Below are 23,095 nucleotides of genomic sequence, written 5' to 3'. Positions count from 1 at the left end.
AGGTATAAGGTAATTGCTAAATGACAACACCTGTTAATTCAAATAAATATAACAAAAGTGAACTGCAAAATGCTTTAATCAATCAGTCTCCACAAAAGAACATCTCATTCCATCTGACATTGCAAATACTGGAATGGAGTTTAACTAACACAAACTGAAAACATTTTTTTTTAACATTAAACATGACTAACAACTTTCCATCAGCAAAGTGAAAAACTTACATTAAATAATTTAATTAACTTGTTTGGAGCATGTATTATTGTATAATAGAATAAATATTCTCTTTTGAACAAGGCCTGACACTGAAAATTCAGTCATCTAAATTCTGCGAAAGCAAGAAATTTGCTGCCAAATTTTCATTCTTCTCACAGGCAAAATATGCCTGTATAACAAGATGCTCAGGAAATCCCAGGGCTTTCAACTGAAACAAATTGCAATTGTAATTTCAACTAGACAGTCTAGGATCAAAAAATTAAATGCACCATTAATGTGTGTCCAAATTGCGTAGTGCAAAATGTCATTTTGGGCTCTAGAGCTGTATCAATGAAATTTACATTCAATAACGTGCAATTTAAGTTTGCATAAACACTGAAACAATTATAAAAATACAAGAACACTAGCATTATTCATTTAAGAAATCCTTTACATCCTGCAATGCATGCTACAAAGAAGGTCATAATGATGTGGATTAAAGAAGAGGTCTTTTTACAACTGACGATTCCTGTAATGACAAATTTCAATGAAGTAAATATTTAACAACACACACACACACACACACACACACACACACACACACACACAGAGAGAGAGAGAGAGAGAGAGAGAGAGAGAGAGAGAGAGAGAGAGAGAGGAAGGGGGGGGGGGGGGGAGGAGCAGGTCGTAGGAGTGAACTGTAGCCGGGGTAGATGACATGGATTGCAGGTGGGGTGGTAGCAGTAGGGAAGAGGACATGGATTGGAGGTGGGGTGGGCATAGTAAGGAAGAGGAACATGGGTTGGGGATGGGTTGATGCAGCAGGGTAGAGGACATGGACTGGGGAGGCAGAAGACTGTGGAAGAGGAAGTAGAATACTAGGACAGGGAGTGGAAGGTAGACATGGGAGGAGGTACACACCGGCAGAGGCAGATGGCGAGAGGGAATTAGAGACAGGGGGCAGATTGACAGCTGCAGGGGGGGAGTGGCAGAAGGCAGGGTGGAGGTGGCAGAAGGCATTCCACCTGGAATGGGGCGAGGAGAGGTCATGGACTGGGGACCAAGGTGGAGGGCATGGACAGGGGGGCCAAGGTGGAGGGCACAGAAAGGGGAGGCAGAGAGCAGGGTGGAGGATGCAGAGGGAGGGGCAGGGTGAGATGAAGGATGAGGGGAGATAGATCTTGGGGGGAAGTAGAGAAAGAGCAGGCATAGGTGGAAGGGTGAGGTATAGCATGGGACGATCAAAAATGGGGGACAAGGATGAGGGAGGGGCAATGTAGGGGTAGAGGGCACAGAAAGGGGGGCCAGGGTGGAGGGCACGGAAAGGGGGGGGGGGCAAGGTGGAGGGCACGGAAAGGGGGGGGGGGCAAGGTGGAGGGCACGGAAAGGGGGGGGGGCAAGGTGGAGGGCACGGAAAGGGGTGGGGGGGCAAGGTGGAGGGCATGGAAAGGGGAGGCCATAGTAGAGGGTGTGTGTGTGTGTGTGTGTGTGTGTGTGTGTGTGTGTGTGTGTGTGTGTGTGTGTGTAAGGGGGGGGGGTAATGTAGAGGACATGGAGGGGCTACGCAGAGGATTGTGGGGGAGAGGAAAGGTAGAAGATTTTTGGGAGAAGGGGGATGAGCAACATTTAGGATGGGGGCCCACAGCAGGAGCTGTGGGCACAAGGCAGAGGGTGTGAGCTCTAGATAGAGAATCATGGGTGGGGGAGAAGGTAGAGTATGGCGGACAAGGTAGAGGAAATTAGGCACCTAGTCCTTTCCAGAGTGTCCTTTTAGTGGTAATCAGCTGTCTGATTGGTCTGATGTAGCCATTCACAACCTACTACCCTGCGTCACCTCTTCATTTTGGAGTAGCACCTACACCTGACATCTTGTTATTTGTTGCATATATTCCAATCTCTGTCTTCCTGTTCAGTTTTTACCATCTTCCACACCCAACTCACTCTAGGACCATTGAAGTTATTCCTTGATGTTAACAGATGATCTTAGTCAGTAATTTTGATGTTAAGTTTTTTGATAATCTCATTTCTGTTGCTCCTCATTACTTTAGTTTTCTTCAGTTTACGCTCAATCCATATTCTGTACTCATTAGGCTGTTCATCAGGTCCTGTAATTCATCTTCACTTTCACTGAGATACAATGTGACAAGTATATCTTATCATCCATGTCTTTTCACCCTGACTCTAATCCCACTTCTGAACTTTTCTTTTAGTTCAGTCATTGCTTCTTTGATGTACAGACTGCACAGTAGTGGCTGAAGACTGCATCCCTGTCCAACACCATTTTTAAACTCAGCACTTCATTTACAATTTTCCATTCTTATTATTCCCTCTTGGTTTTTGTGCATCCTGTATATTACATGTCCCTCCCCATTTTGAACACCTTGCTCCATTTTTCATTGTCAAATGATTTTTCTAGGTCCACAAATCCTATGAACATGTCTCAATTTTTCTTACATCTTGCCTGCATTATCAAATGCAATTCCAGAACTTCCTCTCTTGTGCCTTTACATTTCTTAAAGCCAGACTGACTGTCACCCAAGAGATGCTCAATTTTCTTTTCCATTCCACTGTATATATTTCTTGTCAGTAACTTTGAAGCACGAGCTGTTAAGCTGATTGTGCAATAGTTTCCACACTCACCTGTTATTCCACACTCACCTGTTATTGCTATCTTTGGGATTGTGCAGATGATATTTTTCTGTAAGTCTGACGGTATATCTCCTGTCACACAGTGTCTACAAACCACCTTTAATTCCTAAGGAATGTTACCAATGCCTTCCATTTTAACTTATCCCAAGTTTTCCGAAGCTCTTTTCAATTCTAATTCAAATAGTGGATCCCCAATGTCTTCCATATTGAGTCCTGTTTTCTCTTCCATCCCATCATCATCTTCCTCTCGTAGAGATCTTCAAATGCACTCTTTACATCTATCTGCTCTTTCCTTTTTAACAATGTAATTCCTCTAACACTTTAATGTTAACACCCTTGCTGTTAAAACTTACTTTTGACTTTTCTATGTGCTGAATTTGTCACACCGATGACTATTTATTTTTTTTTAATTCTTTACATTTTTTTCTGCAACATTTCACTTTAGCTCCCCTGCACGTCCTATCTATTTCTTTCCTAAGTTACTTATGTAGCTTTATTCCTATTTTTCTCTGAATGTTCGTACTTCCTTCTTTTGTTAATTAGTTGAAGTATTTTTTCTGTTACATCAAGTTTCCTGCTTCATGTCTCAACTAGATTTTACTGTAACTAACAAAAGACAGTAAAGAACACTGAAAACTACAGACAGTAGATAATCCACAACAATATAGATTGGGTGCAAGGCGTGGGGGAAGACAGGGATCAGAGCTGACCTTCCATGAAAGAGAGCAGGAAAATTTCTATTTGCTTTAATCCGATACCAAACAAGGTAATTTTACAAAAGTGTGTTATAAACAGCAAAAACTACTCAAAGATGCAACAGAGCTGAATCTTGAATTGGCAAGGCGAAAAGATTGCAAAACATTGGGAAATGCTCAAGAAATGTAGAAGCAGTGCATTCTATCATTAAGTCACATTTATAAAATAAAAAGCAGGGCAGGTATCTTAAGAACAAACAGGAGAAATGGACAGTTTCATGATACTGTATCAGACGACCAACAGTAATGGAGTAACTAAGAAGAGAAACAACCAGAGCAATTTAACACAGTACTATACTTAACTACTTCATCTTGATCATTATCTTCTTCTTCTTCTTCTTCTTCACTATCTGGGCCTACTGATTATCACAGGGCTCGTATCTGCTCCTTGATAAAGTTTTATTCTTTTCTTCTTTCAGTAGTCCTACACTTTTTGTTTGTGAACCAGCTCTCCCCATCCACCCCCCAAAATTTGGTCCCTTTGGTTTTCATTCTGGTGAAGGGCTTTGGGAAAGCTTCATCAGTTGGCTTGCCAGAACCACATTTGGTCCTGTGTTTTCTACAATAGGTTCTCCAGTCGTTCCTGATCAGATTTCACCAATGCAATTCACTTGCTCTTGGAGACTTTCCCTCTACTGCTCACTGTGATGACGCTTGTGGTGAGCCTTTCAGGATTCATGAGGGTCAAGCGTCCACAGAAGGCCAGTTGCCTTTTCCTTACACACGACTGTGCCATCCTTGTGTTTAAACAACTCATAATGCCAGATTCTGTAGGTGCCTTCCCCCTTCTCTTACAGGTCCTAGTATCCTCCTCAAGATCTTCCTCTCCTTGAACTCCAAGGTTCTTGGAGACACACATGGATAAGTAGATACTGTGGCAAGAGTGGTAAGCCCTATGAAATTTGGTACATCTGGTCTCTATGGCTAGGTTTTCATTCTTCAGGTTGGATTGGACTTCTCTGAGGGTCTTCTCATCAAGACTAACTTTCTACAGTGTGGAGAAAAGAGCTTCTTATCCCTTCTAAAACTCTACTAGGGGCTTCTAACTTGGCTCTCGTAGCTGAAGTTGGTACAGTGAAACCCCTATACAACATTTTTCAAGGGACCACAAATTCTGAACACTGTATAGAAGAAAACACTATGAAGAGGGAGGCTTCCAAATAATAGTTATAGGGCATTACTGATGATTGGGATACCACTAATCAGCTTTGACAAATGGTGCCATAGACGACATTTTAAATTTTCACAACACCGTAATATGATATTCATTGCAAATGATCAATGTATCAAATGATATAGTTTTTGTAATTAAAACATGGGACCCGGTAGGTAGATGGGTGAAAGTAAATGGATCAGTTTGTACTGTAAAAAGTTATAACAGATTCTTAAGATATAACATCATTGCCCAAAGCTGACAGGTGGTATCCCGTTCTTCAGTTGACCCAATTATAGAATATGAGCCAAATTTTGTTTATGATATACTGCACATATTACATAACAACACAGTAAGTGGTACGGATTAAAAAAGAATTAGTTACAAAAAAATTACTTTAAAAATTAAATTATGAAATTGAACTTAAATTTGCACAAAACTCTAGGAACCTATGCAATCTGAAAATCACATGCCTATGATTTTTTTAAATATTCAAGTAAGCATGTTTGTTTTCTATTTCTCTTTGACTCTATGACAATCATTTTTTGCTCATTCTGTCCTCAAGTCTATGGGCCATCACATATCTCCTAAATGTTTCAAAGCCTTCAGCTGCCTTAGTATATGAGGGCACAGGGTCATATTCCTTGTCACTGTCACTTTCACTACCACTACTATTCTCCAAGCTTCTCTCTGCAGTCAGCTCCTCAATACTTTGTACTCCTGTGGTTGCCACGTTATCATCCACAGCCACAAAGTCCTCAAAAGTGACAGAATCACTCCCTATTAATTCCTGAAACTCTTGCAAATCACTTGCAACATCTTCCACAGGAGCTGCCATCTCATTCTCACACAATCAGCTTTTGTGCAACAGTTTTTAATAGTTTCAGCAACGGCTTCCCTCCACGAGTACATAATTAAATTCATTGCCTGTAAAATATTCAGCTTCAGTTGTGAGCTCTGCTGGCTACCCAGTTTTCTTTGGTCCATCAAATTCAAGGCATTATTTTACAAGGGCTGTCCTATATTTAACCTTAAGGGTGTGTATTATTCCCAAGTCCATAGGTTGCAGGTGGCTGGTGCAGTTGGGTGGCAGGAAAATTACTTTCACATTTCTCAGAAAGGATACATCTGGTGCATGTGCCACACATCTATCCACAAACAGCAGCACTCCCCATTTTGGCGTCAAATTCTCTGAAAAAACGTAAAAATATGTCACTCGTCATCCATGCCTTGGCATTGTTTGTATATTTGCATGGAAATGTTTTTGAAGCACCTTGGATTTTTTGGCTTCCTGATAACCAAAGGTTTCAGTTTTTCACTGCCATCGGTGTTTGTAAACAACAAAATGGTAAGATGTTTCTTGCTCTTCTTACCGCCATGGCAATTTTCCCCACGAAAAGTAAATGTATTATCCAGCATTAAATTGAAAAACATGCCGGTTTCATCAGCTTTATAAATGTCACGCAGTCTGTAGCCATGTAGGGATAGTCTGCATCCCCTGAGTTACAGTTGGTTCGTCCACACTTTTACTTTCTCCACATTCCGCTTTGTATACAATACCACGACGCTGTCAAAATTTATCAATCCATCCATTGGACGCCTTAAAATTTTCCATTCCTAACTGCAGTGATATTTGAAGCTCCTTCTCCTTCAGAATAGTTCAGTTTATAGGAATGTTTGCAGCACATGCTTGCTGAAACCAAGTTAATAAAACTTCCTCCATTTCGTCGTAAGACGATGGTTTCAAACGCATATGTTTCAAATTTCCACAATTCTCAAACCCTTCCATTATTGACGATCTGTTTTTCATAGTAGTGTTGAGTGTTGAGGGGCCAATTCAAATTGCTTTGCTAGCTCCACGCGACATAACAAACCTTCTCTTCCAGAGAAATGTTCTTCCGCTTTTCACTCATGTCCACTGATGAAATCTTAAAAAAAAGTTATACCGAAGACACACTCTCACGAGACACACAAACTGTTTGCAGCTCAGCTCACACAACACGCTATGAATACAAATCATTAACTGAAATGGCGCCAAAAAGATTGCAAACAGAATGTGCGTCACATGTCATGTGACCGGGTTCTGCCATTGACATATGAAACACGCTGAGCGCGGGCTTTAAGAGCCAGTGCAAACTGTGAATCCACAGAACGGAAAACGATGTGTCTACATCCAGTCACTTTAATGTTATAAAGAGGTAAATAATTGACCAGGGTTCCAAAAATATGAGCATTACATGGAGGAAATTGTAATATAGAGGAAATGCAGAAAAGAGGAAAATTTAACATTGTTTATATGGGCTTTTAGACGGGACCGAAAAAAAAAACGGACGTAATATAGAGGAAAACATTATATGGAGGAACATTATAAAGAGGTTTCACTGTATTAAGATTTTGTATTTGTTCTGCACAGGATCTCTTGATGCAGAAACTAGCCTACTATTCACTTATTGTTGGCCTAACTGGGTGGTGATCCTAGTTAGCAGGGCTGCAGAGAGGGTCTTGTAGGTGACCTGTAATAAGGCACACTCCTGTAATTCTTAAGGTTTGTCTTGCTTCCCTTCTTGTGCAGTGGGTTAAACATAGCAGCCATCCATCCTTCTAGTAAAGTCTCTGTCGTCCCCATGTCCTGTATTATTGGACATTCTACATGACTGTCCATTTGTGTGTTTCCACATCTCTGATACTACACAATCTTCGCCTGAGGCCTTGTTGTTCTTGAAACTCCTCATGCTTGTGCATTTGTGGTGGTTGAAAATCAGGGTTCCTAGTGGAAGGGTCAGGAAAGATTAAGTTTCTCTTTAGCTTATCCTGTGCAGAGGAGCTTCTGGAAACTGTCTGCAAGGATGTTGGTGCAGTCCCTGTTGTTCAGCTGCAGCATTCAATCTGGCCCATGGAAAAATATGGTAGGAGCTGTATACTGGGTTGTCTGCTTCTTGGGTTCCTTGTGCAGGTCTCCTGAGTTGTTTTTCTGTAAGTTTTCTTCTGCCGGTTGTGTAGTAATTTCTCTTCGCTCTGCAGATAGTGTCGTTCTTTGCTTGGTGAGGGCCTCGGGATTGGCTTCATTCTTACAGTGGTTCCACCTGATTCAGGCTTCAAACATTTCTTCTACAGCCTGATCATACCTTTGTTGAATAAAGTGTGGATAGTTTCTTAGACAACATCCAGTAGAGCCTTTTGTAAGGAAGGCCATTCTTCTTCCAAAGCATTTTTCCTCAGTGTACCATGAAAATCACAATCTTCATTGTGAAGTCACAGTGTTGAACCTGGGAATCTTAAGCTACTTTGAGGATTTGGTGCTCTCCTTGAGGGTTGCAGGTTTGTCTTGACCAGTGAGAGTCAAAGAGTCTACAAAGTCTATATTGGTTCCTCTCAATACCTGAACATTCTATAACTACATGATATGGTCTTCCTCAACAGAGGTTTGACAACTGTTGATTTTAGGACCAAGGTGTACCTGTACTTGTTACAGAGATCTATGAGACCTTCTCCACCTGATCTCACACACACACACACACACACACGAGAGAGAGAGAGAGAGAGAGAGAGAGAGAGAGAGAGAGAGAGAGAGAGAGAGAGAGAGAGAGAGAGAGATCTTACCCTATCAATTGCCTCACGATCCTGCTGGGTGATTTGTATTGGGCCAGGTGAAAACAAGCCTCCCTCATCGGAAGCAGCACGAGCAGAAGATTCACGAGTACTTTCAGTTCCAGGAGTTGATACTGGTCCTAAGAACAGCATTCATTTCACATAATTACTCAACACAATACAAAGGTGTGATGTTTAGTGTATGTTGCCACACAACAGCCTCTAAATTGTAATTAATGTAGTTAAATTACTGAAATAATTTAGTTCAAAACTTGAAAAATCTTCAATCTTTAAAGTATTAGAACTAGAAAAAGTTTTTGTTTCAAATCTATCCGTAAATGTTTCCACATATTTAACATCATAGAGATCATAGTGTCTGCAAAGCCATTATTTACTCAATCATTGACTTGTATGTGACATTGTAATTGCTATTAACAGTTTGCTGTATCATTTTTAAACTGCAAGCACACAAACCTTCATCTTGTATATTCTTCACAGTGATGTCTAATTCAAAATAAAAGCAAGTTACTACCAGCCTTAGAGTGTAATTTTATATTGTACTGCATACCAACAGCTTGTAAATAACATTTGTTGAGTTAAATGAAAATTTTTTTCAAATTCACAGTGATAAGGTGGTACATTTTATTCATGCATAATGGTACTTTATTCCACTATTTAAATTTTACAAAGAACTATATATCAAAATTATGTTGTGCTCCCAAGAATTAGGAAACAAAGGGAAAGAACTACAAAATCCTGGAGTTTTCATACTTGCAGATTTTATCAAAATCTTAATGTGTGTCCTGAAACCATACTTGTTAGGATGATGAAGGCAAAGAGACTACTTGCTATTCAAACCACATATTATGAGCAAGAATAATGTACAGTGGTAGTTTTAACTGTCAAATAACAATGTGTCACAAACACCAATGTGTTTCAATAATGAATATTAACAAAACTGATGAAGCAATTATTTAGTCACCACCACAGCTATTATCACAACAAAACACGTTACCCTGACCTAGTTACAACACTAATGAAGAGACTCAATTTCCTTATGGTGTAGACATTGTTCTCTTTGTAAACTGTGTCACCACATAATAAATACAATTTCAAATGTAGACTAACATAGTTTACCGATTTCCTTTTCCTTTATTTTCACATAAGGGAATTAACTACTTTCGCAGTTCTGCATGCCAATACAGGAATTGTTTAGTCATTCAACAATAGCATTAACAGGGCACTGAAACTCTTATCAGCTAGTTGAGAATAAACTTAATACACTAAAATGACCACGTGAAGTACTACATACAATTTTCATGAAATCCAGGACTCAATGACAAACTTCTAATCCAAACCACTCATTAGTATATTTTAAATGAGATCAGAAACTAATATAGGTGGTAACTAGGTAATACGTCCTTAGCAGTGTTTTGGAAAAAAGGAAACAATTGAAAGTTTATCCCTTAACCTCTGTCGGAACCAACACACTTTTTAATTTGTAATATTTTGCACACCAAGATGGCATTGAAACTTAAAATGTCATAAAAAGTTTACAATTATGTCAAAACGCTGAAATAAGCAGTGTGCTTTATTGCTGTGCCAAGGTGAAGTAACACAAAAATTTTCTATTTGGATCCCACCAGCACATAACATATCCTTTTTTCTGCCCCTATCACTTTTTTCACTAAGTTTTGTTCAATTCACAAAATATTTTTTGCAACAGTTACTACTGGTTTCTGCCTTACTAGAGAATCTGACAGAAGGAAATAATGTTTTACAGCAATGCGGCTTCACGAAAATGGTACAAGTTGCTTGCAGATGCTGTACTCGGTTCCCAATGATACTTACATCTGCAATTCAGGTGATAACTGATTCGAACTAAGCAATTTCTTCTGACATGACGACGAATCTGAGTTGTGTGTGTTTTCACATGGAATTCCTGAAGATAATGAAGTCACAGATCCAGACCCAACGCGATTTTTACTTTGGAAAAAATCCTTATTGGACAGGGTGTAACATACAAGGCGTGGATATAAAATATGGCAGCTGCTCACCATGCTTTAACTCATGGTAATTGGCTAAATGCTGAGTAATGAGGATAATGGGCGAGGGCTCTATGTCAGTAGTGTGTGGGTAAGTTGAGAATTTCGGAGTGCTAGTGTAGTCTGTGCACTTCCATATCCGGATGGTGCAGTGTTCAGTGCCTCTGTCTAGTAAGCAGGAGACCTGAGTTCGAATCCCGGTCTAGCACAAATTTTCAACTTTCCCACTGATTTATCAATGCCCACTGGCAGCTAATGTCAATAATTCCTTTATATCTTAACTTTGATTAACAGTTTTACCTTCAAGAAACGAGCAAAGACACACAATTCCACAAATATGATTCGTATAATACAGCCAAACAGTTGCCAAAAGATTTTACTTAATCTGGTTTCAATACTAACTATGGGTGTCTTCATAAGAAAAACCAAAAACTATTACCTATACATGATTGTAAAACTGTTAGTACAGATTAGAACCGAGAATAGATGGTTATAATACCAAACAAATTTACGAGGTTGGCTATACTCACATGTTTTATGAGGAAAATGCCCTCATCATATAAAATACATTAAAAATCACATTTAAAACCATACAAAAATCACAAGTATTGGAACTGACATACCAGTGGCACTTGTCAGTAAACATTATAGCTACATGACAAATCACACTGTGCAACGCTGAAGGTTTTTGGAGGAAACAGGCACTGGAGATGACATCAGTCTAAGAGGCTCACAGATCGAAGTTGCTGCAATGTGTACACGAAACAAGTCGTGCCACCTATTAACAGTTGAAGAAATCAAGTGCTTACATTAAGAACAATATTTGAAACTGCATATAAGGCTTCATCTCACACATCAACAGCCAGCATTACAATTTTTTAAATTTATTTTATTTTTTTATTACAGGACAATGCCATACCAAATATTCTATACATTTTGTATGAAAACAAATTACAAAGTAATAATGAAAAGAAAAGAGGAAGACGAGATTTTAGAGGCTACTCTGAGGAAAATGAGGTGTCTATTTTAAGCATTTCAAAGTAAGGGCTTTGTACCATTAAAGAAATCTTTATTACGTAGTGACAACTGGTCATTCAGAATGAAACTGGCTTTAAGAGAAAGGTGTTTGAATGTTTCTAATTCTTCAAAGATATTATATCTGAAGCCTTTCTTTTCTTGTGTAGTAGACTGAAATCATGAACTTCTTTAGGCTTGTGGCCTATAATTAATAAATCATCAGCAAAGGTGAGTCATATATTTGTACCTTTTCTTCCTAAGAGATATTCTTGAAATCTAACAATTATTGCTCATTCTGTCTGTCCCATGCAATGGCTGGACGTGTGTCACAGCTAATTTTGTAGAAACCTGAGCCTTGTAAGGGAGAATGCACTAGTTTCAGAATACAAATAAGATTATTTTTAAAACTATTTTATAGAAAATATACTCTGCAATCATATTTGTTTTGGAGGAGAAGCTCGATCCTTTAAGATACAGGCGCTTCATTCCGTCTATTATTTTTAAAAATATTGTCCACTATGGTTGGTTCCTAACCATTTTGACTGTGAGACTTCTAATCAAATTAACTCACAGCATTGGGATTTTCATCAGATACAGGAGTGGAAACAGCTCTATGGATGGCAGAATGAAGACAGACTTTTTTGTGAAAATAAGGGTATAGTGAACAGGACAGTACTATTTGATCGGTGCAGGTTACTTTAGGAAAAATATTGAAAGAAATTCTGTTATCAACTATCGTTAATATTAGATCAAAATAATAACTGATATAATTAATTTTTGAGCACATATGTGAAAGTAAATTTTTCGTGAAGTTCATTAAAGATTTAGAAGCAATGATCAGTGTCTTTATGAGGCCCTCTGTAAATAACCAAAATGTCATCTACATATCTGGTGTACAAAAGAATACCTACAGTCGCTGCTGAAAAATTCTTACAAAATTTTTCTTCTAAGGAATTTATGAATATGTTTGCAAGAATACCAGCAAACGGAATACCCAATGTATGACCAATGGATTTCTGATACAATTGTCTGTTGAATTCAAAATAGTTATATTTCACCACAATTTGAATTACATTCATGAAGTAGTAATCTGCTCATCAGAAATCTCTCTTTTCTGAAGACGTAAATTTTTCCCTACTATAGCTTAAGTGTATTTTCACAGGTATGTTCATGTAAAGATTTTTAAAACAGGACGATAACAGCTGGGTAATTTGATCAAAATGTAAGCATTTTATTTTCCTAATGCGATTTTGAGTGTTGGAAATTGAATGGCAAATTGGATGATCATTTTGTGGACTTTAAACTGAGAACATAACTTTGTAGGTTGAAAGTTCATGTTAATCAGGTACCTTTTATGAAATGGTCTGAGTAGAATTTTTTTGCATAATTAATAACAGATCTAATTTCACTTTGCAAAACTGGAGTGGGGTCCTCATGCAGCTTGAAAATAAGGTTTTCCTCAAAAAACTGTTAAGTTTTTGTTACATACTCCTGTTTCCATATTGGAAAGGCTGAAATTGTAATGAAGGCCTACTCTATCTGATTAAAATATATAAAATTTGACTGTAGACCTAAAAAAAAAAGAGAGAGAGAGAACTGGTCTCAAGAACATAAAAATGGAAAGGTCTTTCCAGACCAGTAAGACCCGTAAAGCTCATAATGTGTGCAATATTGTAAGCAAACATTTAGCCAATTTTCAAAGTACAGTTAATTATGGTAAAAAATTAAGAACATTAACATAAAGCTTAAAAAGAATCATGCATTAATAAGGAAATCTGATAACGACAATCACCTAATTGTTGCAGGCAAACACGAGTATGTAATGAATCCCCCCCCCCCCTCTTTTTTTGAGAAAAACAATACTTATTTAGCTACATGACGACTCACTTAAGTTTGGCAAAGAGAAATTAGGTCCACAATTAATGATGCTAAATTTCTACTGAGACTGTTTCATAAAAGACAGTTGATAACATGAACCCTGAACTTCCAAAGTTACGTTCTCAGTTTTAAGTCCACAAAAAGGGTCATAAGATTCGTCCAATTTCTAATAGTATAAATGAAATGACAGAATTTTAGAGACTTTACTAGTCTCTACATACATAAAAAGTATGAATATGATTTTCACAATATAGCAAAGTTTCTTCATGACAAGATAAAAAAGATCTTATGCCTTTCAAAATAGTTATTCAATTTTCAACAGTCAAAATTGCATCAGTAAATTAATAATATACTTACATAGTGATCAAAATACGATGATGTTATTGTTCAATTTTAAAAATCTAAACTTTAACTACAGTAGAAAAAATTTACATCTTCATAAAAAAAGAGATTTATGGTAAGCAGATTACTGACTTCACAAATTTAATTCAAACTGTAGTCAAACACAATTATTCTGATTCCAACGGACAGTTCTATCAGCAATCCTACAGTCTTGCAATGGGTAATCCATTAGTTGGTATTCTTGCAAATACAGTCATAAAGTAATTAGAAGAATTTTTTTTAAAAAACTTTTCAGCCACCACTCTAGGTATTCTTCCATATTTCAGGTATGTTGATGACATTTTGATTATTTACAGAGGGCCTAATAATGGCACTGATCATCTCTTCAGAATCTCTTAACGAACTGCACGAAAAAATTACTTTCACATATGAGCTCAAAAATGAATTCAGACAGTTAAATTATTTGCGTCTAATGTTAACAACAGTTGATAACAAAATTTCTTTCATTTCTTCTCACAAAGAAACCTGCACTGATAGAACAGTACCATCATGTTCAACATATCCTCATTTTGACATAAAAAGTCTTTCTCCATGCTTCCTTCCATAGGGCTGTTTCCACTCCCTTATCTGACGAAAATCTCGTTGATGACATTATTTTGATTGAAACTATCAGTCAGTAATGGATATGAACAAACCATAGTGGACAATACTTTCAGAAATAAAACCAATAACAAAATCATCACTCTTGGCAGACGGAATGAATAGAACCAAAAATTTTTCTATGCAGTTTTCAGGGCCTATATCTTACCGAATTCAGCTTCAAATATGATTGTAAAGTATATTTTCTATTAAACAGTTTTAAAAATAATTTTGTTCATAAATTGAAACTAGTGCATTCTCCTTTACAAAACTCATGTTTTCACAAAATTAGCTGTGACACGTGTTCAGTCTATTGCACAGGACAGACAAGACGAGCATTTTTCAAGAGCATCTCTTAAAGGAAAAAGGTACAATTATATAGAACTTGGCTTTGCTGATCATTTATTAATTACAGGCCCTAAGCCTAACGCTACATAATAAACATTTCTTTAATGTTATAAAGCCTAAAGTTGATTCCTCTCTTTCCTCAGTGTAGACTATAAAATCTCGTCTTCCTCTCTCCTTTTCATTTATTACACTGTAATTTGTTTTCACACAAGATGTATGGAATATTTGCTATTGCAATGTCCTGTAAAATTGTTTTAGTGTAATAGTGGCCGTTCACTTGCATCATGAACACTTATGCGCTATTTAAATATTTTTTTTTAATGTAATCAGTTGATTTCTTTAACTGTTAATAGATGACACGACTTGTTTCATGCCTACATTGTGGCAACTTTGGCCTGTTAGCCTCTTCGTCTGATGTCACCTCCAGTGACTGTTTTCTGGTTCAAATGGCTCTGAGCACTGTAGGACTTAACATCTGAGGTCATCGGTCCCCTAGAACTTGAGAACTACTTAAACCTAACTAACCTAAGGACATCACACACATCCATGCCCGAGGCAGGATTCGAACCTGCGACCGTAGCGGTCGTGCGGTTCCAGACTGAAGCGCCTAGAACTGCTCGGCCACATCGGCCGGCACCTGTTTCTCTAACAGCCCTTAGTGGTGTACAGTGTGCTACACTACATAGCTACAGTTTTTATTATCAAGTACTATTGTTATGTCAGTTGCAATACCTGTAATTTTTTAAGGTTTTAAATGTGATTTTACCAAATCATCTTTTATGATGAGAGCATTTGGCTCATAAATCTGTTTCTATCCGTCAGTACCCAAGTATAGTCACCTCTTAAGTTTGTTCGGTATAATAACCATCTATTCTTGGTTTTATTCCATGCTAATGGTTTTGTAATGATGAAGACACCGACAGTCAGTGTTGAAATCATGTCAAATTAAATCTTGTTGCAACCGGTTGGCTGTACTACACAAAACATATTCTCGTATGGTTGCTGGTTCACACCTACGTTTAAAATTGTGATTCAATGAGTACTGAAAATCTATCATAATATTTGAAAATCTATCATCATTTTGAATCCTCATTTGCTCATTCAAGCTTTTTCTGCTCTCAGTGAAGTTGGGCCTTCCAATGCATTGACTGGCTGTTAGTTTCTGGATTGTAAGTGAAAACCAAGATTTGCCACATGTTATCACTCTTTCCAAGAAATTAGGATAGTTTTTAGTGGTATTAAGTGTCAGCACAAACAGTTTCACAAGTTTCTTTTTCTTCAATTGTGAGAATTTTCGGTACCTGTTTCCCAGACAGTTTTCTCATGTTAAGTTGGTTATGTAAAATTTGCCTTACGCATTCTTGATCAATTCCTACAGTTTCAGCAACTGATCAAATATTCTACCGATCGTCAGACTGAATCACATTAGCTATTTTTTCAATATTTTCATTCGTTTTTTATGTTTACGGGCATCCCGGGTGTGAGACATAAACCGTCTCTGCCATACACTTATTTCAGTACAGATATGTTTCAGTTGTTGCTTTCCACGTTTCTTGTGAAACTTCACAACAATGTTTGTGGTGGGGGGGGGGGGGGGGGAGAAAAAAAAGGGCTCTTACACAAATGAAAGTCACAGCCACACTGATTTGTCTAGAGACACCAGAGAAGTGGCATTTGCAGTGACAGATTTAGCAACAAGATGAGTAGGCTGGAGCCTAGGTCGCCAGATTTTACAGGCGGCAAATTTGGGGCCGATTTTTTATTTTGTCGTCAGAGATTTAAGAGATTCATATTTATATACCTAAATGTTATTAGGTCCACACAAACAATTCAACATGTAATATGTTTCACCACTTAGATAAATTTTTCTACAATTTGCATAGTTGCATTTGGTTGCGGTGCAGGAATGAGTGACACTACCATTCGCTAAGTGTCTGACAAATTTGACAGCATGAGTGTGGCACAACCACTGCAGAAGGAGCCGAAGCAGGGTCGTGATGCTATAGGCATATGCCGTGTGGTGGCACATAGTTCCAGAGAGATGAATATAGAGCAGCTGATACAAGCGGGGAAATCCCGTATTGTATTTACTTGGGGGCAGGGGGGAAGAAAAAGAGATGAATATAGAGCAGCTGATACAAGCGGGGAAATCCCGTATTGTATTTACTTGGGGGCAGGGGGGAAGAAAAAAAAAAACCACCTCGGTTGATTTCATCCTGCAATTTATAATACTATGTGGCCACGATAACGTGATGATTCACGTGTTGACCACTGGGAATGGCCTTGCTACCACATTAGTGCTGTTGAGGGGAGAGGAGTGGTAAGGGGAAGGCAATGTCCGCTGCTTGCAGCCGTGCTAGCACCGTTACTCTTAACAACATATACAGTATATAGGCAGATTAAAATTGGCAGTGCTTGGAGACAAATGAGCATCTTCCAACTAGTGCCAATTTTCTCTGCTTTTGCGAGCAGAAGTGCAATCGTCAAGTTATCGTGGCCTAATAATACTTATGAATATTTCTCTGGCACATTTTTCTGGTTGCGGGCCAAAATTATTCAAAGTGATTTGTGGATTGCAAAAATAATTTCATAACATAATATTATAGTAGGTACAAAATCATCATATACTACAATAAATCACCTGTAACAAATCAGTAAGACTTAATTTCATTTGATAAATAGCCGTTTCAGAAGCTATGCAAAGAAATTTCAATTTTTTTGTTATATCATGCTTAAATAAATTTCTTGTACTTATGTTAGGTCATTATTCAATGCCTGAAGTCTGAACAAAAGCTACTACTAATTACGTATGGGAAATAAAACTCCCAATATAATCGTTTTTATTTCAGTTCTTGGATAAAAATTGTTAGAATGAATGATGGTAAAAAGTGACTTAGTGGAGCCGAGTATAAAAAGAAGGCCAAAATGAAAAAAAAAAAAAAAAAAAAAAAAAAAAAAAAAAAAAAAAAAAAAAAAAAAATTGGATAATACATCTTCCCAATGAGTATCTTTCAAAGAAGAATGATAATGAGGTGAATGATCGAAACTGGCTGGTTTATTCTGAAAGTAAAAGATCTGTTTATTGCGGGTCTTGTTTGGCATTCAGTCCATTGGAGAATAAGAATAAGTTTGAGAATGAAGGATTCAATGACTGGTAAAATGCACAACACTGAGTAGTTCAGGATGAAAACTCTGCGTGTCATAAATCTAATTTCCTTAGCGTGGAAGATAGAAGTGAGACTGATGGCTGACTCAACAATTTACTCTATGTGCAAATTGTTGAAGAAATTACTTATTGGAGAAACATTCCGGTTGGTTGGTCGATTTGGTGGGAGGGGACCAAACAGTGAGGTGATCGGTCCCATCGGGTCAGGGAAGGACGTTGGTAGTGCCCTTTCATAGGAACCATCCAGGCATTTGCCTGGAGTGATTTAGGGAAAACATGGAAAACCTAAATCAAGATGGCCAGATGCAGATTTGAACTGTTGTCCTCCCGAATGCGAGTCAAGTGTGTGAACCACTGCGCCACCTCGCTTGGTGAAAAACATTCTGAAGAGTGTTGTTGCCACAATGAAGCGACTGTGTTAAAGAGGCCTCTCTTTCAGAGGAAAAAGTGAAAAGTTTGGTGATCCGCGTAATGGAAATTACTGTATGATTTGGGAACCATTTGGAAGTACCAGTTACTTATCAAAGACCATTTGTGATGAGTTTATTTTCTTGATAGGTTATGTCTTAAAACAGATTGGAGATAAGATAAGAACAAAATATTTTTCCTTAATCATCAATTCAACACCAGATACAGTACATGTGGACCAACTTACCCTCCTCATTAGCTACTTTTTGGAAACAGATGAACAGAGTGAAAGATTTCTCAAATTTTTGCCCTCAGTGGGACATAAAGCCAAAGAAATGTTTTCTGCCATTATTTCAGAACTCAAAACACTGGGCATAAATACTGAAGACTGTTGTAGACAATCATATGATAATGCAGCGAACATGTCACGTGTACAATGGTTTACAGACAAAAATTCGAAGGCAAGCACATTTTTTTTTTGCACTCGTTAAATTTTGTGACAACTACGGTTGCTGAATCTTGTACAGAAGCATGTTGCTTCAAAGTTTGACACAATGCTGGCCAAAATTAATGACTGAAATAGAGAAAGGGGAAATCTTAAAGAAAGTAAATCCGACATGTTGGTCAGCTATAGAGAACACTTGTAGAAGTTTGAGAGATTCTTGGCATGGAGTCCTTAAACCTTTGGAATCAATATAGAATAATTGTACCGAAAAGCCTGGATCACGAAATGAAATGACAAGAAAAGTACTGAATTTAGAAGAATAGGAAACTATATTAATGGTTGCTGTGTGAAATGTTTTTCTGGAAAGGGTGAACAAACTGAATGTCCAAATTCAGGCCTATGTTGCACATTTGATCACTGTCAACCCTTTACAAATCTCTCTGAAAGTTTTTCAAAGATTAATAAGAAAATTTTAAGTATTTTGAAGAAAAAGGTGATGGAACTGAACGTGCCAAAGCAGTATACAGAAGACATGAGAAAAAGACAACTGAAAAGCACAGAAATTTACGATAAAATGCCCAATAAAGAAATGAGGATGACTGCGAGTGGTACTTTCAGGGTTAGCACATTTCTTGTCCTCGTTGGTACTCTCTTATCTGAATTTTAAAAAGATGGCAGGAGGCTCACAACAGGTTCAATGAAAAGTTTTCATTTCTGACCAAACTGAATCATTAACCCTCGTGGAAAAAGCCCTTTTCTTCGAAGAAATGTATCCTAATGATTTAGAGACTGACTTAATTCAAGAATGCATACATTTTCAATGCCACTTTTTTTCTGAAATTGTTTTGTTAAAACCAGATTCTGGGTAATTGAAAAGTCTATCTTTGTTCCTGTGAAAACAGAATTTGCAAAACGTTTATCCTAACTTGGATACAATAGTTTGCATGGCTTTATGTATACCAGTGACAAATTGTTCGGGTGAGAGATGTCTTTCTTGCTTTAAACGGGTGACAAATTATGCTCTTTTGTGCATACAGTCACAACCAATGTACAAGATTCCATACGATGATATAATTGATGATCTTGCAAAAAGAAAATCGCACGAAGAGGTACTGTAGAACTTTTGTAACTTAATTGAATTTCATTATGATCAGCTAGATTGTTACCAGATAATTGAATACATTGTTTTTAAACTGTAAGTAAGTGAAATAATGCCCGCCCGGCTAGCTGCATGGTCTAACACACTGCTTCCTGAGCAGGAAGGCGTTCCGGTCCCTGGCATGAATCCGCCCGGTGGATTAGTCGAGGTCCGGTGTGCTGGCCAGCCTGTGGATGGTTTTTAGGATAGTTTTCCATCTGCCTCGGCGAATGAGGGCTGGTTCCCCTTATTCTGCCTCAGTTACAGTACGTCAGCGACTGCTGCGCAAACACTGTCTCCACGTACATGTACACCATAATTACTCTACCATGATGCAAACATTTGAGATTACACTCATCTGGTATGAGATGTTCCTGGGAGGAGGGGTGTCCACTGAGGGCCGAACCACACAAAAACCCTGGGTTCGGTGTGGGGCGGCAGTGGGGTGGGTGCACTGCTGCTGGGTTGTGAACCACTGAGGGCTGCAGCTGGACGAAGCCTCTCCAACGTTTCTAAATCCCCGGTTTAATACACAAGTGCAATAAAAATTATTTAAGTATGTTTACAGAAGGCACACTGTTGTGTAAGTAATACTGAGGCATACCTTACGCCCCCTTATTAGTAGTACATGATTGAGCTTTAAAAACAATTTCTTGTGCAATCTTAACTAAATTATTGGGTTGTAAAAATAATCTAGGAACTGACACATTGCTCCCATAATTCACAATCATACTAATTACAAGAAAAGGTGGTGTAATTAGGACAACTGCACAAATCATAAAGTTACAATTTCACTGACAAAAAATTATAACTAATTTGGTTGTGAAGTAGGGCATCAAATTGTAGAGGTCAGTAGGGGCAGCAAAATTTTAATAGCCTACTGGTGACAAATGTGTAAATCCATCACAGCGCATTCAACTAAGAAGGCTTCACCTTCACAATTACTGGTTGTTCATCTTTGGTGCATGCACATTTACTCTGTGACAGGATCAGTACCATTATTTTATAGCCGCACTCTATATGTACACCACATACCCAAACGCAAGCTGAAAATATTTTTGATCTCTTTCCAACACAGAAAATGTCGTAAGGAACAGTGGACCTGGAAATATAATAGGAGCCAGGTATTTGTTTGCAAATGCTGTCCATTATATTTTCATATAGAAATGACACAATAAGAACAAGCAGAGGAAAGTTCAAGAAACCCTGGCAATCTTGAGCCTGACACTACTGAATAAAAGACTTTTATTTGACTACTATATTTTTCAGAATTTATGAAGTCAGGTCATGAAGCTGATTCACATTGTCTGCTTTATACAGGCCTGGTAGATAGACTTTTAGTACAATGTTAAGTCATAGATTTTTTTCCATTTTAGTCTTCTCTGATACTGATAACTTGACAGAATACTCATATGTGTTTCTACAAAATCTGTGAATTTGTATTGATACCTACAATGCAACATGATCCTGAAATGAGCACAGAAAATGGAAAGTCAGATGTGACAAATGACTGCAACAGTGCTAAGGGCAAGACTGATGACCTGGATCAACTTCACAGTTATTATACATTATGCATGTGAACCACAAATTGCCCTATGGTAATATTTTCTACTGTCTTTAACACTGATGGGGTAAACAGAGTCAATATTCTGCGGTCAGAGGAAATAAATAAATCACAGAGGAAAAAAAAAAAAAAAGATCTGACTCACCAACATATGGAGTTCTTAGATATGTCTCAAATTCCTCACAACTTGCAAGGAATCATATACACATTTTAGTGATGGGTAGCATCAACACACTTTCAATCAAAAAGCACAAATGAAATCAAGGTGTGAGATGTGATGTGTGCCCAAGACATGCAGGACACACACACACACACACACACACACACACACACACACACACACGTGTGACAAAAGTCATGTGATACCTTCTAATATATTGTTAGACCACATTTTGCCTGGTGTAGTGCAGCAACTCGAAGCGGCATGGACTCAAAAAGTCGCTGGAAGTGCCCTGCAGTTACATTGAGCTATGCTGTGAAAGTGTTGCAAGATTTTGTACACAAACTCCATTACATCCCATAATGTTCGATAGAATTAATGATTAATGTTGCGCAATCTGGGTGTCCAAATCGTTCGCTTGAACTGTCCACAATGTTCTTCAAACCAATCGCAAACAATTGTGATCTGGTGGCATGGTGCCTTGTCATCCACAAAAATTCCATCATTGTTTGGGAACACAAACTCTATGAGTGGCTGCAGATGGTCTCCAAGTAGCCAAACATAACCATTTCCAGTCAATGATTGGTTTAGTTGGTCCACAGAGGAGCCACTACATTCCAAACAAACACAGTCCACACCATTATGGAGCCACCACCAGCTTGCACAGTGCCTTCTTGACACTGTGGGCCCACGGCTTTCTAAGGTCTGTGCCATACTCGAACCTGACTATCAGCTGTTACCAACTGAAATCAGGACTCATTTGACTAGGCCACATGTTTCCAGTCATCTAGGGTCCCACAGATATGGTCACGAGCCCAGGAGATGTGCTTGTTTGCAAAGGCACTCACTCCGGTCATCTGCTGCCATAGCTCATTAACACCAAATTTCGCCACACTATCTTAACAGATATGTTCAGTGTACATCCCACATCAATTTATGAACTTATTTCACACAGTGTTGCTTGTCTCTTAGCACTGACAACTCTACACAAACGCCGCTACTCTCAGTTGTTAAGTGAAGGCTGTCACCCACTGTGTCGTTCAGGGTGAGAGGTAATGCCTGAAATTTGGTATTCTCGGCACATTCTTGACACTGTGAATCTTGGAATACTGAATTCCCAAACAATTTCCAAAATGGAACGTCCCATGCCTCTAGCTCCAATTACCATTTGGCATTCAAAGTCTATTAATTCTTTTTGTGGCAACTGTTATCACGAAGGAAACCTTTTCACATGAATCACTTAAGTGCAAATGACAGGTCAGGCAATGCACTGCCATTTTATGCCTTGTGTATGCGATACTGCCGCTATCTGCATACGTACACATCTTTGTCCCATGACTTTTGTCACCTCAGAGAGAGAGAGTGTGTGTGTGTGTGTGTGTGTGTGTGTGTGTGTGTGTGTGTGTGTGCGCGTGTGTGTACAAAATGTGCTATACTTTGATCATCTTGTCTTCTTACTATGCGTGTAATATGCCCATTTTGTGCGCTAAAAATGCAAGTAGTTAAACTATGTCAGTAAGAATTTTGTATATTTTTACAGATTCCATGCAATAAATAACTTTTTCGTATTTGTCAACTTTACACTGAACCTCCATTTTTGAGGTCTGC

The 23,095-nt window shown here is 38.2% G+C and overlaps 1 protein-coding gene across 2 annotated transcripts in view; it reads right to left on the bottom strand.

Moving 5' to 3' along the window:
* Positions 1-58: 58 nt before the first annotated feature.
* The window catches only part of LOC126183906 (UV excision repair protein RAD23 homolog A-like), a 152,842-nt gene continuing 129,805 nt past the window's right edge, over positions 59-23,095 (bottom strand). For both annotated transcript variants that reach the window (XM_049926248.1, XM_049926249.1), the window contains 2 exons: positions 8,350-8,477; positions 59-421 (listed from right to left, as the gene is read on the bottom strand). In XM_049926248.1, coding sequence (XP_049782205.1) covers positions 311-421; positions 8,350-8,477 — 239 coding nt within the window. In that variant the 3' untranslated portion in view covers positions 59-310. The remainder of the gene's footprint in view (positions 422-8,349; positions 8,478-23,095) is intronic.

This window comes from Schistocerca cancellata, chromosome 4 (assembly GCF_023864275.1).
Source record: "Schistocerca cancellata isolate TAMUIC-IGC-003103 chromosome 4, iqSchCanc2.1, whole genome shotgun sequence".
NCBI classification, from domain to species: Eukaryota; Metazoa; Arthropoda; class Insecta; order Orthoptera; family Acrididae; genus Schistocerca; species Schistocerca cancellata.
The sequence above is the reverse complement of the archived record's forward strand: the minus strand, read 5'-3'. Positions and strand labels throughout refer to the sequence as shown.